This window comes from Drosophila yakuba, unplaced genomic scaffold, assembly GCF_016746365.2.
Source record: "Drosophila yakuba strain Tai18E2 unplaced genomic scaffold, Prin_Dyak_Tai18E2_2.1 Segkk9_quiver_pilon_scaf, whole genome shotgun sequence".
Classification (NCBI taxonomy): domain Eukaryota; kingdom Metazoa; phylum Arthropoda; class Insecta; order Diptera; family Drosophilidae; genus Drosophila; species Drosophila yakuba.
In genome coordinates, this window is record NW_025048829.1 from 27588 (window position 1) to 43736 (window position 16149).

General features: G+C 41.1%; 1 protein-coding gene and 1 pseudogene across 2 annotated transcripts; both read left to right on the forward strand.

The window, feature by feature from the left end:
- Positions 1-8490: 8490 nt before the first annotated feature.
- On the forward strand, positions 8491-10638 carry LOC6536114 (annotated as a pseudogene).
- Positions 10639-10640: 2 nt separating this feature from the next.
- On the forward strand, positions 10641-14763 carry LOC6536113. 2 transcript variants are annotated; one of them, XM_002096685.4, is made up of 3 exons: positions 10641-11290; positions 11342-13947; positions 14502-14763. In XM_002096685.4, the coding sequence occupies exons 1-3, from the start codon at positions 10771-10773 to the stop codon at positions 14547-14549; spliced, it is 3174 nt and encodes a 1057-aa protein (XP_002096721.2). In that variant the 5' UTR covers positions 10641-10770; the 3' UTR covers positions 14550-14763. The 2 variants fall into 2 exon arrangements, with proteins under 2 accessions (XP_002096721.2, XP_015047570.2); XM_015192084.3 differs by having other exon boundaries at positions 14518-14763.
- Positions 14764-16149: the final 1386 nt, after the last annotated feature.

Below are 16149 nucleotides of genomic sequence, written 5' to 3' on the forward strand. Positions count from 1 at the left end.
CAATGGAATAACTGATCTGTCATGGTTATAATTTACACAATGGAAATAATAATTATGCATGCAGGACGACACTGGTTACGGAAAATTTCCGAGGAGTATCTCCTATTAACGGTAATGAAGGTTACGAAACTAATTCCCCTTCTCAATATTATCGGAGCATATCTGAAAATACGGACCTTTTGTACATATGAATATAGCTTATCTAGAGTTTGTCAGTATAACTGGAAAATTTTAGAGCTTTAGAGATTGTGGGGCAAAACAGACTTAAGAATGTGAAGAGTCAATTTATTTCAAGTTGCTATATTGTATACAACATTCTGTTAATCTACAGGATAAACCAAACCACGTTTTCCAATCATTTTAGCGTTCTGACATATTACCAATGCGCCCTGTCCAGGAAATTAAAATAGAGATATGCGACACGTTGTCTGATATGCCAAAGTTCTATATAAAAATATAATCCTTTTTATTTTCACTTTAAAGCTATCCACGCTCCGGGCCATTCGAAAAGTGATAAGAACCAAACGACAATTGGGAAAAAGGGAAAGTGCCGGATTAGAAACCATTATGTGGTGCCCACTTCCAGAAGCACCCACACATGGATACGGAAAGGTGCGTATTCTGGCGGAGAGAAGGTCTCGAGTGTGTGCGGTAGAACATCCATAAGTGTCATGTTCGGGTATCCTCATTCATCCTTGGCATGCACGCACGTTTTTTTCGATCCGGCTCCTTTCTTTCCCTTTTCGGCAGACATGTTGTTGGTGCTTTTTGTTTTATTATGTGCACGAATTCTATATACAACGTGTGAGTGTGTGCGAATGAAATAAATTCCGTAGCGCTAGAAGCAAAGATTTATTATCAAATTAAATTTCTGACAGAATTTATTGCTTTATCTCTCTCGCCAAACATAGTTCTTTTGCCTTTCGGCAGCCTCCACTTCCCACCACTGCGGTGGTGGGTGCACCGACCATGCCACCCAACAAACACCTTCACAACCACCCACTCAAATGAATCCGCTGGCAAATAAACCATCGAGGCAAACCCGGAATCCATCCGAGCCAAGTGGTGACCCCGACCTGAGCCTTCTGCTCTGGCTTCACCTTCGCAACACATTTGCACTTTCCCCCACTTTGCCTCTGCTGCCTTATCCATTTCCCTTATATTTTGGGTGTTTTTGTTTATAAAATTTATAGAGAACAAATTTGGACAATATGCGCACATTATTTTCGCGTGTTTCTAGAACGTTTCTGGGTAAGAGAGCCTCATGCGAGTGGCACATTAAGTCTGATGCTGCAATACTTTCCCCACTCCATTAAAATGATGCATTGCCCCGGCCTTCCTACTTAAAAGCAATTAACGCAAAGGAGCACCTCTAAGATCTTTTTAATTTAATTAAAATTCACCTGCCCGAAATCTACATTGCAAAACTTACATTTACAAACCCTTTACAAAATTGTTTAACACTTATTTAGTTACAGTGTTATATATCTTAAAAATGAATTGATTAATTCTTTATATCCCGTCACATTTTGTTTTTATTCAATTTTAAAATATATATAAAAACGTAAAAAGACCGCTGTTGTCTAATGTACGGCCTATTAGCAGCAAATTGATCGATTTTACTATTACACAAGAGCTGCTTATATTTATTAATTATATTTATTAAATAATTATATTTTCTATCACTATAGACACTTTGAATTTCGTACCTACGGACATGGCTAGATCGACTCGTATAAACGTCGAGTTTTCAAAAACTATCAAAGCTAAAAACTTTTTATTCAGTGTAAAAGATGGTTCTGAAATGTTTCTATGCCCACAAACCGTCCAAATTGTTCGTTTTAAAATATATTTCTGCCAATTTCTTTCGATATGCAACCAAAGCTCAAACAGCCAATTTCTAAGCCGACACTGTGTCCATTCGTACATTTTGATAGAGGTAAAACATTTCAAACGTCCGTTAAAAAAAAAGGAGGCTTAAATGCTTAACCCAGCAGCAGCCACATTTTTTGGCTGGATTGGAACTAAGCTGTTCATTTGAATCGAGAATTCCGGGCATGTTTTGGTGCACCTATTGATTTATCTGGCCTGAGAACATATATTTTCCATTTACGTATGCGCCCCGGCCATGAATGAAACTTTTGCAATTTCAAATAATCGCCAGCGCCCAATAATGAGGCCGGAGAGTGCGAGTTTGTTGGCCAACACACGCACGCATGGCAAATTGTGGGTGGGGCTGGGCTTTCCAAGTGGGGTGGCATTTGGGGGGTTTTTTTGGGATTCTGTTTGGACCACCGAGGAACGGCACCACCGCCAAAGTAACCACACCACAAGGAGGGAAAAGAAAAACTTTCTTATTGCCAAACTGCCAAAGTCAGAAGGCTGCCACCCACAGCTCCGCCGCATCCAATTTTCCACCCTGCATCTTGGCTCTCGACAAGGGGCCTTGAGGGAAAGGCGTGGAGGAAGCGAAGACGACGCGGCGATAGCATGAGGGATTACAGCGCGTGATTTATATGGGATTCCGAAGAAATATGGGCGAAATGTGTCGGCATTTTTATTGGACATTTTAAAAAGGCGAGTAAGATGTTCCTCCTAATGTTGTTGCTGCTGGCTCCTGGGAATACGGAATATAAGGAACTGCGGCAAAGTGGCTGCTAGATAGAGGGAAAGTGGGGTGTGGGGGTGGCCGCACACATTTTCCGCGGCAGCTGCTCCCTGAGAAATTTTCCCACTTGATTTCGTGCGTAGTTAGTAAGGAAGTCGCGTTCATTCGCTCGCAGCTCTAACGAGCCCCAGGCGAATATTTATGATCAGCCTGGGCTCACCGCCTCCGCACACAACCACTTCCCCTCATCAGCCGCCTCCCCTCATCTGCCTAACGCAACAGCAACATCAAGCTGAGGAAGTTGGTCCGGCCAGAAGTTTACCCAACAGCTTTTTTTGAATTTGGCATTTTCAGCGGTTTTGCATTAATTTAAATTTCGAATGCAAATGAGCAATTTCACTGAGTGCCGAGTAGTGCTGCAAATGCCTCTTGCAACCCTTCAAAAAACGCAGACAAATTGCAAGAAGCTTACCAGGATATATTTAATACATGGACACATCTCCCACTGACTTCAGAGAGTGTGAATTGTGACGCGACAAATGATTTAGTTTCGCGTGACTTAATTTAATCGCGGCACCATGAGCCCGATATTTTTACAATATATGTATATTTGGCCGCCCTTGAAAATCTGCAACCCATGGCACGTTGTAATGGAAATTATTAGGCAAGTTCTTCGTCTGTCGCTCCTCTGACAATTGCCGCGATGACTGTGCAAATTGCCTTCTCTATATCATTTTTAATTTAGTGGGCGCCCCCTTCTTGGGACCCATTATATAATTTATATCTGCGATGTGTGAATTAACGAGCTACAGTCACTATGCGTTTATGGCTGCAAATGAACTAAAGACTGAACTAAAGGCTGATTGCTTTAAAGAGTATTCTTATTAGTAGTCCATTATGCAGTGAGTTGCGTTGATGCTTAGGACAACAGCCGTCAAGAAGTATGCTACTTTTTAATCCTTTGTATATGATGTAATGTATGCAAATATTCGCCAAAATATTGTATCATTAATGTTTATTGCTGAAATATTATTCATGACAATTATTACTTTCTCAGAAAGTTATAGCTTTCTGGGTGCAATATGCCCACTCTAACGCCCACAAACCGCCCAAAACTGCGACGGCCACACTTTTGAAAAATGTTTTGATATTTTTTCATTTTTGTATTGGTATGGTAAATTTCTATCGATTTGCAATAAAACTTTTTGCCACGCCCACTCTAACGCCCACAAACCGCCCAAAACTGCCACGCCCACACTTTTGAAAAATGTTTTAATATTTTTTCATTTTTGTATTGGTCTTGAAAATTTCTATCGACTTGCAAAAAATCTTTTTGCCACGCCCACTCTTACGCCCACAAACCGCCCAAAGCTGCCACGCCCACACTTTTGAAAAATGTTTTGATATTTTTTCATTTTTGTATTAGTCTTGTAAATTTCTATCTTTTCGCGAAAAAACTTTTTGCCACGCCCACTCTAACGCCCACAAACCGCCAAAAACTGTCCTTCGCACTTACACTAGCTGAGTAACGGGTATCAGATAGTCGGGGAACTCGACTATAGCGTTCTCTCTTGTTTTTTTTAATTAGCTGATATGTATTCATACAATAATTATCTTTCTTACAGTACAATTATCAGCTTTCTTCGTGAAATATACTTTTTGTATCCGCTTCTGACAAATTCACAAATTATTTGAATACTTGAGAGAACTTCAGCAAAACCCAAATAGTTACGCCAAGAAACCCTTCGCTGCTCCTAAATCAAGAAAACTTGGAGACCACAAGCAAACTGCACTCGGAAAAGCTAAACTCAGCTGAGACTGGGCTGAGAAAGGAAAAACTATTGGCGTCATCGTGTTGTCGTTGGCGAGGCATCCATCTTCCTCGCCCGGAAACTCCAGTGGAAACTCAGCAGCAGTGAAACTTGGGTGCAGTACAATGAAAATCAGCCAAATAACTAACAGAGTACACGGAGAAAAGAATATCATTATTATTTGTCTGTGAACTAACCTTTGTAGTTTGACCCATTTTAAATAAAATGCTTTCTTAAATAGAATTCAATTTCATTGCCTTACAAAACGTTTTAAAGTTCCTGGCATAACCCTTTCATAGATCTTTCTATTAAGAGTGTACAACGAGTGTAAGCATAATCCTGATTTCGCCTTAAAATTGTAATATTAAAGAAATATTTCATATCGTGCATTTGCGGCGTGTTGCAGATTGAATGGAGCACTTCCTACATCGGTTGCACTTTTTTTGCGATTGCTGCACTTTCCGTCCTGAGAGATGCAGCACTTCGGCTGCGTATAACTTGACTTACCAATCTTCTCCCTGTCTCGTTACTTTGGACTCACATGTGACCCGGCCAAGTTTACACCATTCCTTAACTTTGTGTGTGCAGTTTTCTTTTTTCACGCCCCGGCCAGCAGTGGGGAAAAGCGCAGTTTGCCACCGAGATGGGATGGACGATATACAAAGGCCGAAGGATTCGCCTTGAAGGCTCTGACCGAACCGCAGACACTTTGTCTGGCTCCCGGCCATAAATCTAAAGCCCGCGTGCTGTCCCCTTCCTTCCCGTCGAATGTCCTGCTCCTTTTTCCGCTGCAGCTGGAGTGGAGGATATGGAAAATGAAATAATTTTTGAAACATCAAAGTGTTGCGAGTTTACAGCACACCAGCTGAGAGTAATGACTTTGTATCTCCTGTGTTTGGTAGCTCCGCTGTTTCATTCATCACCAGCTGCCGGGTGTTTAAGAATTAAAGCTGAGTCCTGGCGGAAGTGTATTAGCAGACGAAACGGAAACGTATTTACTGATCGCATATCTTTTTCTCCATTGGTCAACACCTTTACCCTTCGCCAGCTTCCAGCTCCAACTTCCAATGCCCCGTGCGGCAGTTGGCGCCTGGCATCCTTCGCATCCTTCGTATCCTTCGCATCCTTGGCCCGGGGCCATGGACATGGCGCAGGATGCGCTCTTAATTTATGGCATCGAACTTTTATTGGGCAAATTTCGGTTCATCTCCATGCGTGTATTAAGACTAATGGCCGAAAGCTGCCGGAAGTTCTTCATTGACAAAGACAGTAAGGGGAATATTCCGAAGACACATCTTTGGAATATTTACTTATCTCTAGTTGTGGGATTGTTCTGCAGAATAGCGACAACGTAGCCTATTTTGGGGCTACCGACGAAAATAAGCTCAAAGATTCACATTCCAGTCTACAAAACAGCACACGTCTGTAATAATTATTAAATTATATTTAATAATACCCAATACCATATACGGACTATATTATACTTAGTACATATGTATGTTATATATTTTTGCCGATTAAACCATTTATTATAAAAACATTTAGCCAAATTCGAAATACATTTAAAGTTTATGGTTTTAAAACGAATAAAACGAAATAGTATAGCAGCTAAACTATTTAAGATCAATTTTAAAAATTATGCAACCTCATAAAATTGGCGCATTTTGTCATTGCAGTTTCGAAAATTTTAAACGGAAATGAAGTTGCTCCAGCCCAGTGGATATAAACTCGCCCAGTGACGCGACTTCCTAAGTTCCTCGCTTTTTAAGAACTAAATTTTCCTTTGAACATAAAAAATAAAAACATGTATAAGTACATTTAAATTAATTATAACACAGACCTATCTGATACCCGTTACTCAGCTAGTGGAAGTGCGAAGGAGAGTCACAACACCGACACTTTTAGATGGACATGGCCAATCGACTTGGCTTTATCCTGATCAAGAATATAGATACTTTATATGGTCGGAAACCGCTTCCTTCTGCCAGTTACATACTTTTAACGAATCTAATATACCCTTTACTCTACGAGCAACGGGTATAATTATACATTAAATCCGCATTCTAAGGGAACATGTTTCAAATACATGAAATGGCATATTTTTCCAGTGCTGGACCCCAAATGGAAAGAGAACAAAAGGTCGAGAGGATCGGTGCATATAGTGGCCGCTTGGTGTTGGCGTTGCAAGTGCGTTTATGGTTTGATGATTTACAGTCCCGCCCATAAATATTTGCACGGCCAGTGTGCACATTATTCGCGATTTATGCCATTTCGTGCATAACTCATGCCACAGCACATGTAAAATTATGCAATTATTAATTTAACACTCTGCAGCACTGCCACTACGCGTTCCTACCACTGATCCCCACCCTTCTCACACATGTTATTTGAATCGATTCCGTATATTCCGATATATTCTAAAGTGAGAAGTAAAGAGCGCAAATATTATGGAAAGGCATTGATAAAGGTAAATAGTTATTCATCCACGGGTTCTACAGTTTATAAACTTTGTTTATGTAAAGAACTATTCTGCTTAAAAACCAATTGACGTTGTACTTACTCAAAAACTACAAAAGCCAGATATACAAAATTATATATTAATAAATTAATTATAAAATACTAATAATAAATGTATAAATGCTATATCGTACCTGAAACACAGAAGAAGTACTTCCCATCTCTGAGAGGAGCTACAGATTTGGTACACATCACCCGCATTGGACGCCATAATTTACACGACGAGCAAAAACACTCACGAAAAATAATAAATGTCCAATATGTTAGCCCGTCCTGGCAACGCATTTCGAAGCCAAAGGAAAGCAACACCCAACATACAACATACTGCCGGCACAGAATCGACATCAGTGACAGCAGCAGCAACTAAAGCAAAAAGAACAGCAGTGCTCTCGGTCTGAAGACCTTGAATACGCTTTATTAGGGTAATTTAAAATTTAGAATCGGTTAAATTTGTTTTAAATTATAGTATGGAAACGATCATATTTGAAACTTTCACAAAAAACGGAAATATATATCCATCCTTTTTTTTAGTTTTTAAATTGTTAGGATTTATTTTGTTTGATTATTTCAATCTTGCAAGCCTAAGGAAATGCCCTTCTAAAACTAAACCTTAAAATGCTAACTGTTTTCTTTGTAAGCAACTGCTTAAAATCATGGAGTTGTTGAAAGCCTCGTTTAGTGTGCGCCATAAACCATGTTTATTCGGCATGTGTAGGTCAAAGGTTGATAAGAACGAAGAAGAAGGGGGGAGGAGGAATGGGGGCGTTGCCGGATGCTGGGGCCACCTGCTAGGCTGAGTGCATGGAGTGAAGTTCCATTGCGAACATGGGCCAGCATGTCGCTCCATTAATTTGCCATAAAACAGAAGTGGACTAAATTTGTTTGCCGTTGTTATTGCCCCAGCAAAAAATTACAAATGGTCCAGTTCCAGGAGAGGCGGGGCTGCTCCACCTTGCTTGGAGTTGGTTGTGTACTAGTGGTGGGCCCAAAGCTAGGGTCTTCTTATTTATGGCGCAACCAATTTTGATGTTCTGTTAAATGTCCGCAATGACACATTGAGGACATTCCCTATTTGTACTTAAAGCATACATGACTTATAAGACTTAAGATGTGGATCTGCTATTTATATCATTAAGAAGGTGCAGGGACATGAAGTTGTGGCCTATATTAATCTTATATATAACAACAGCTTACTCCAGCAACTCATAACGTATATATTAAAATTATTATATATATAAATACTGATACGGATGTTGAATTTATAAGATAATTATACTTGTCCCAATGCGCTTGATAATTATACCCCATCGTATGCGCGTTCTAAACGTACAGCAAGTTCAGGCAACACACCTTACAAATGTAAACGAGCTTATCAAAACAGCTGTACTCAAGTAGTGATAAGGATGATAACATTTGACCAAAATGCGAGTGGGCGTGGCGCCTATTTAATTCCTATCGCTGTCCGTGAGTCCTACGTCCACACAACTGATAACCACGATTCAGAAGTCCACTAGTGTAAGGTTTAAAATATTTGAATCAGTTGCGAATCGGCTTCCCGAGCGTGTGGTTTGAGCTCTCAAATAATTTAATTAACACATAGAAATGGCCAAGGATAATCTGACAGCAGTGCTGCACGGCATTGAGGACCTGCGATTGGTAAGGACAAAAGTTCTTGCATCTAATATTTACTGACCATGTCTATTTGGTTAACAGGAGCAAGTTCCTATCCCAGAGATTGCCGATAACGGTAAGTAATAAATAAAAAATTTGTATAAGTATCAACACAAAGTTCTGAAAGCAGTTAAAAATTATATACTTTTTGGTTTTTGACATTATATGGTACTTGCCCTATATATGTATATACGTATATAATCTTTCCTCGTACACTGGTAGTTCAACCCCTTTTTTATATTACTTCTTATCACGTTGATAACCTACTGCCTCAAACCAACCTTCCCAAGGTTAAATGTACATGATTAAATCTATAACTGATATGAAATTTTGTCAGTTTGATAGTTGCAAATGACTGATCTTAGCGTTATCAACAATTAACTATATTTAGTCAATTATTTCGTATTTCATAGTTTTGGTTTTTTTTCTCTACGCTTAGAGGTTCTCCTGGCTATGGATAGTGTCGGCATTTTGCGGCTCTGATGTACACTACCTTTGCACACGGACGAATTGGCGACTTTGTGCTCACTAAGCCCATGATTATTGGCCACGAGTCCGCCGGAGTGGTGGCTAAGCTGGGCAAGAAGGTGACCACACTGAAGGTTGGCGACCGCGTGGCCATCGAGCCGGGAGTACCCTGCCGTACATGCGACCAGTGCAAGCTGGGCAAGTACAACCTGTGCCCCGGATGGTCTTCTGTGCCACGCCCCCTACGACGGAAACCTCACCCGCTACTACAAGCACGCGGCGGACTTCTGCTTCAAGCTGCCCGACCACGTCACCATGGAGGAGGGCGCCTTGCTCGAGCCTCTGTCCGTGGGCGTGCATGCTTGCAAGCGGGCGGAGGTCACCCTGGGCTCCAAAGTTCTCATCCTGGGAGCTGGACCCATCGGCCTGGTCACTCTGATGGTATGTTATTATAAAAGAAATAATTTATTATCCATAAAGGGTAACTAAAAAGGATGCTAGGTCTATACAAAAACGCTTTGGATAGTGGCTTTAATTAAAAGGTTAACAAAGTATATTTTTTCAAAGTTCTCTCCCCCAAAATAGAACCCAAAATGTTGTCAAGATTAGTTATCTCAAAATATAGTAGTAATATACCTATTATTTATTGAGAATAAAGACTCATTTTAAAAAGACTTTCAAGGTCGAGATCGTGATATTCCAAGCTTATTACCAAAATCACATTTTATTTATATTTTTTTAGGTGTGCTTAATATTCTTTAGGTAAAAAACAAGTGTTTACATTTTTCTAATGCACATACCTTTTAAAAAAACTATTTTAAAATCGTGTTGAAAAAGGGATTTTTGGAATAACTCAAATTGGTTTTATTCATTTTACCCTACAGGCTGCTCAAGCCATGGGAGCATCGGAGATCCTGATTACGGATCTAGTGCAGCAACGCCTCGACGTAGCTAAAGAACTAGGTGCAAACTCACACGCTCCTCCTGAAGCGGGAACAGACCGCGAGGAGACGGCGGTGCTCGCCAAAAAACAATGGGCTGTCAGCCGGGACAAGTCCATTGACTGCTGTGAGGCAGAGAGCAGTGCCCGCCTGGCCATCTTTGTAAGTAATCAAAAAGGCCCTGGTTAAATAAAAAGCTATAGCGGCGATTCTTTTCAGGCAACTCGCTCTGGTGGTATTGTGGTGGTGGTGGGCATGGGAGCAGCTGAGGTCAAGTTGCCTCTTATCAATGCCCTGGCCCGGGAAGTGGACATCCGCGGCGTGTTCCGCTACTGCAATGAGTAAGTTTGAGCTTCCTAAAAGATATCAATTGATTACCCAAGAGTTCTCTTAGCTATGCCGCCGCCCTGGCCTTTGTCGCCTCCGGAAAGGTGAATGTTAAGCGCCTGGTGACCCACCACTTCGACATCAAGGATACGGCAAAGGCGTTTGAAACGTCGCGAAAGGGACTGGGTGGCGCCATTAAGGTCATGATCCACGTGCAGCCCAGAGACACCAACAATCCTCGCAAATTCTAATCACTTGTATAAGCCGATAAAAATATAGTATATAGAACACAGTACACTACTCCTCGACTATCAATCGGCACCTTTCCAAATCTAAAGTTTCGAGTTTCGACACACAATCTATTCGAAAACCCAAATTTGTTGAGCTTCCAGTAGTGTATCAGTCGACCCCTTCTTTTAGCAGCCAGATGGCCGGCATCCTTTTTGGCAGTATCGAGGCATGTCGCCGAACCACCCACTGCTTGGGTATCCTGCGGTCCTCCTGCCGCCCTCTTGTGGCTTATTCGTCTATTAAGCCACTGCACCACCGACGACGTCGATACACCAGTTCATCAAAGTCCGGGGAATCGGCTGAGAAGAAGGGCTCAGGTCGATTGAATCAGGAAGTGAGCCAAGCCAAAAAGCCAGATAAGAGTACAGTTGGATTGGAGATGGCAGCAGCGCCCCCCGATCCTCCGAAAGTTCCTGGAGAGCAAAGACCGGAGTTACCGTACGAGGTCAGGCCAGAGATCCTGCCCCTCCAAGATCAGCCAAACCGCTCCCAGCCTGCGCCTACAGAAGTCAAGCCCCCAAACCCACAAACTATTGTCTGCAGGTCAGATAACAGAGGTTCCTCGGGGTCTTCAAATAATTTTTTGGGATCCAATGATAAAATGGTAGGGAAGGTGGTTGAGTTTGCGCCTTCGGTTAGGACTACAGAAAAGAAAGGTGAGCAAAGTTGGGATGAAATTTTCTAGTTAACAAAATTCTTCCATACAGATTTTGGTCAGTCAATTTCAATTCATTCTACCAAGTCGAAAGATGAGCCCAAAGATAACTTATTTTCAATCGAATCCGAGCTAAAAACGCTGGCAGCTTCTGTGTCTGATTTTATTGATAACCCTATTCAGAAAGACTTCTCTCTAATTAAAGCGGAGCTTAAATCTACCGACTCGACCTCAAAAGAATCTAAAGCAGAAATAAGTTTGCCAGGATTATCCAAGTCGATTACCGATACGCCTCTAAAAACCTCTCCAAACACTCATGAATCAAAAAATTTAATCACAGCCAATGACAGTTCTAAACCTCAAATTAGCAATACTACATCTTTGAATCCAAATCCGGACAATTCCAAGCCAAATTCATCTTCCAAGACTAATCCACATGAAAACTTGAATCTTAAAGTTATATCCAGCACATTACAAAAGACTACTACTAAAAATATTAAAGACTTAGAAGAAAGCTCTACTATAAAAACCAGAGAGACAACATCTTCGCAAGAAAGTGAGAGTTCCAGCTTTAACATGCCTAGGGAAGGTAAGATATCGGGTATTAAAGTCAATTCGAAGACACTCGTCGACAGAAGTATGGAGTTTAGTAAAATGCTAGATAAAGCTCATGAAAAGAGATTCTACAATGTGGACACACACAACGAGAACCAAGAAAATCGGGATAGGATCCATAAATGGGTGGAACATTTTAAATCGGTTAGTAAAAAGGCAGCATGTGCCTCCGAAACCAAAAGCACAGCGAAAAGTCCGACCCCTATAGAGTATAAAATTGAAAAGCCTTATTTCATTGAAACGTTGGTAAAAAAAGAAAATTGTTGGGTTCCCAAAGATAAGACATTGTCAAATAATATTTCCCATTCGGATGGTCAGAACTCTACTTCAACAAATACCTCTAAGATTGTCTCTCAACTGGAATTGCCATTAAAAATTGTGGCCAAGCACGAAGCACCAACTGAGTTTAGACAAAAGTTTAAGCCTATCCCATCGTCTGAACTACAGTCGAATAAGAACAACATGTTAGATTCCAAAACTGAAGCAACTAAGCACACAGAATTTATTTTTAATCAGCCACTATCAAATAAAAGTTTACAGTCTCCGCCAGTCGATTCCGTGAAACAAAATGCATTTATAGCCGTTGACAACGGTAAAATAGTTAGAATTGGTCATAACGAAACGAAGAGGAACCAGTCCACAGAGGAAATAGTGGCCTTGTTTAAGGACGACTACGATGGTGAGCCAAACAAAAACGAGGAAGGCAAAGTCAATGAACTATTTGAGACACTTGAAAAATTTAACAATAATCCAGGATCTTGGTGGACACTGCCAGAACTGTCTGCAGCAACTAAAAGCAGTCAAACGGAAGTTCTAGCAATGCTCTCATTGACATCGGATAAAAAAGGAGGACAAATCGGAATAAATAAAAAAGGCCGCCTTAATACCACTGACTCTGGTAATAAATCTGAAGATCACTTTACCAAACTTGGCGACTTGGACTCAACCATCCGAGAAGAGGAAGAGGAAAAAGATCAGGGAAAAAAAGACAACCCCAACGAAGACTACTTTGTAAAACTTAGTAACTTAGACTCGACTATCCGAGAAGACAAAAGTGTCAAGCTGAACAAGAATGTGGAGCATGCAGAGAGTGAAAAGAATGCCGAAAAACATGTAGAACTGAAAAGCTTTGATCTAGCACAGAAGGTTTCGTCGTTCATGAAGTCTGCCGAGAAGGGTGTGATCAAAGACAATGCTACACAAAAATCGCGAAGACTTGAGAAAGGAGAGTCAAGGAGCAATAGTAGCAAAGTTACAACTACATCGGAGCTAACACCAAGCGATCTTTATGATCCAGTGTCTCCAGAAATTTCCTCGCCATCCCCTTTAGAAACAGGCAAAACTGAACTTAAGGAAGATGCTGAAGAATCCACTCCTAGCCTAGAGGCTCCAGAGGTGAAGCCTAAAAAGGAGGAGACCAAAGTCAAGGCACCTACCTCAATGGATGAGACCACAACCAAGGCTGACCAAAAGCCTCCGGTGGAAGTAAATCTGCCAAAGAAAGAAAAGCCCCAGTTGGATGATGGGGAGCTTGCCCTGAAGCTCCGGGACAAAGCTACGGGTGAGCAGCCAGTACTCCAGACTGCAGTACCACTGAAACCACAAGTGGAAAAGAGCTTCATTCAACACCTGTTTGACAAGATCTTGGGCAGAGGAAAGAACGACGAAGGCAAACGGCGAATGTCTTCCTTTACTGGTCAACGTCACATGAGCACATTTTCAATGAATACTTTGCCTTATGGTATTGCCCCAGGGCCTCAGAATCGGGATAGAGTGCTCGTCAATAGGAAGTTAGATCTGTTCGCCAAGAATGATGACACTGAGATAAAGGGCGGCTCGCCGGAGTGCTCGTCACCCAAAAAGTCACCGCGTGAGCTACTTCGGGAAAAGCAGCAGACCAGGAAGATCAAGATCCTTGGTGGTTCCAAGGAGTGTGCCAAGAAGATGAAACGGCTGAAAGAGCTAGAAAAGGACAACGACGACGACGACTGCGGCAGGCGATGCTTTTCCAACAGTCTATCGCCCTTTTTACGTCAGCTCTGGGTAAGATTGGGTTCACTGAACCAAAAACGCTTTACGTCAGACTGTAGCCTATAGATAAGGGCTAGTATCTTCATACTAGCTAATGGGCTCTTGAATGTTGTTTTTTCTCACCTAAATAATGATATTTTACCTTTACTATAACTCGGAATATTATCGACCATTTTTAATTGTCGCAGGAATCATTTTTCGATAAAGATGTCAAGTTCAAGAATCGTAAAAAAAGTACCTTTATTAGTGATAGATTTCAATTAACCCACTCTTTGGCTACATTTTGGGGGCAAATAGAACGGAAATATACTATTATCAGAGACCTTTTTGAATGTCATATCGAGGTGACGGACTGTAGTATATAGATTAGCTTCATTTCACACGAGAACGAGGGAATTATTCAGAGTCAATTAAAATTTTATACCACCCCGGGGTCTGATAAGGTGTCGCAAATCAGCGTCGGTTCAACTTTGAAAGTCTGGCGACTACACAATAAATAAAACTCTGGGAGGCAATCTAGGTTGTTTGTAGGTCAAGACTGTATGCTTTAACCAATGGGGACACAGTTCTCTATAATTTCAGATGCGGCAAACGCCTCGAACAAAACTAAATAATCTTCTCATCTACCCGACAACACGAGACCAGAGATGTTAATATGACTAAAATTGGATACTAGGCTGATTGAATAATGCCTGAACGCATATGTCCAAAAAGGATCGAACTGATGACATTCTGGAACCCAAAAAAGTGTATTTCTAGGGAGCTTACGATTTGGCTTACGAACTATTTTCATCCGCAATAAAATTTTAATTATAGAGCTTTAAAAAAGGGTTTTTTTTCTTTTTTAATAGATCCAGGTCACAAATTAATTAATCTTGTCTCTAAATGTACTTACAAGAAACTTTCGCTTAGTTCCGACATATATTTATGCTTATGTGTATAAAAGTATATTCAAAATCCTCGATAACCAAAGATTTTAAGTAAATGAATGAGATGTAAGCATTTTTTTGTGCAGAGCGCTACTGGGGACTTAATTACGCAAATTACATCGGTATATAGGCCCTTGGGCCGAGGGAGAGACATCGATGTTCAGGCACCAGGTTGCCAGCGTAAGCTCCTCGTATTCGGGTCGTGGGATCTTGGTAAGCCTCTCAACTCTCCAACAGAACGAGAATAAATATTAGATTCCTACCGTTTGTCAGTCATCGGTCGTCACTGCCCCACAAGCTAAGCTGTACCTTGATCGTAAAACGATCGGAGCTTCATGCTTTATCTTAACATTCTAGTTTTTATAGTTCCTGAGATCGAGGCGTTCATACGGACAGGCGGCTATTGATCGTTATCAAGAAAATATATACTTTTTATAGTCGGAAACGCTTCCTTCTGTCTGTTACATAGTTTTCGACGAATCTAGGACACCATATTACTTCACGACGGGTATAATAAAAAAATCTCTCTCTAATCATGGGCCTGTATAAACGCAAACATGTCTCCATCAGTTAGTTTTACCCGTTACTCGTAGAGTAAAAGGGTATACTAGATTCGTTGAAAAGTATGTAACAGGCAGAAGGAAGCGTTTTCGACCATATAAAGTATATATATTCTTGATCAGGATCAATAGCGGAGTCGATTTGGCCATGTCCGTCTGTCCGTCCGCCTGTCCGTCTGTCCGTCCGTCTGTCCGTCTGTCTGTCCGTCTGTCTGTCCGTATGAACGTCGAGATCTCAGGAACTACAAAAGCTAGAAAGTTGAGATTAGGCATACAGACTCCAGGGACATAGACGCAGCGCAAGTTTGTCGAATCATGTTGCCACGCCCACTCTAACGCCCACAAACCGCCCAAAACTGCGACGCCCACATTTTTGAAAAATGTTTTAATATTTTTTCATTTTTGTATTGGTCTTGTAAATTTCTATCGATTTGCAAAAAAACTTTTTGCCACGCCCACTCTAACGCCCACAAACCGCCCAAAACTGCCACGCCCACACTTTTGAAAAATGTTTTAATATTTTTCATTTTTGTATTGGTCTTGAAAATCTCTATCGATTTGCAAAAAAACTTTTTGCCACGCCCACTCTAACGCCCACAAACCGCCCAAAACTGCCACGCCCACACTTTTGAAAAATGTCTTGATATTTTTTCATTTTTGTATTAGTCTTGTAAATTTGTATCTAGTGTTGAAGACTCTCCTTTGCACTTCCACTAGCTGAGTAA